The 681-nt window shown below is 42.4% G+C and overlaps 1 protein-coding gene across 1 annotated transcript; it reads left to right on the top strand.

Annotated features, from left to right (window-relative positions):
• Positions 1-345, top strand: LOC117273924 (uncharacterized). Its single transcript, XM_033653128.1, has one exon. The coding sequence runs from the start codon at positions 1-3 to the stop codon at positions 343-345; it is 345 nt and encodes a 114-aa protein (XP_033509019.1).
• Positions 346-681: the final 336 nt, after the last annotated feature.

The following is a 681-nucleotide window of genomic DNA, read 5'->3' as shown; positions in this document are numbered from 1 at the left end:
ATGGTTGCTCCTCCAAACTTCGAAGAAGGCCAGTCTACTTACAGACCACCTAGGTTCAATGGACAGTATTACAGATGGTGGAAAACTAGGATGCCCAATTTCATCATGGCTGAAGATTCTGAGCTATGGGATGTCATATGTGACGGACCCTTTATCCCTACCAAGAACCTTGGTGACCCAGCTGTAGCCATTCCCAAGACAAGGAAGGAATTCAATGACGCTGATCGAAAGGCCGTAGAAAAGAATTTTCGTGCGAAGAAAATTCTTGTTTGTAGAATTGGTCCTGATGAATACAACAAGATATCGGCTTGTCAGTCAGCCAAGGAAATCTGGGAAGCTCTTTAGACAACTCACGAAGGAACAACACAGGTTAAGCAATCCAAGATCGACATGCTCACAACTGAATACGAGCTCTTCAGGATGAAAGATGATGAATCCATCCAAGATATACATACTCGGTTCACCTCCATCATTAATGAGCTTCACTCTTTTGGTGAAACTATAACAAGAAACAAGCTTGTCAGGAAAATCCTTAGTGTACTGCCCAGTTCTTGGGAAAGCAAAGTGAACGCCATTACGGAGGCGAAAGACTTGCAGACACTGACCATAGATGAACTTGTTGGCAATTTGAAAACATATGAAATAAAGAAGAAGAAGAAGGACAATGAAAGAAGAGAACCC

Source organism: Nicotiana tomentosiformis, chromosome 10 (assembly GCF_000390325.3).
Source record: "Nicotiana tomentosiformis chromosome 10, ASM39032v3, whole genome shotgun sequence".
NCBI lineage: Eukaryota > Viridiplantae > Streptophyta > Magnoliopsida > Solanales > Solanaceae > Nicotiana > Nicotiana tomentosiformis.
This window is presented reverse-complemented; position numbering and strand designations above follow the sequence as displayed.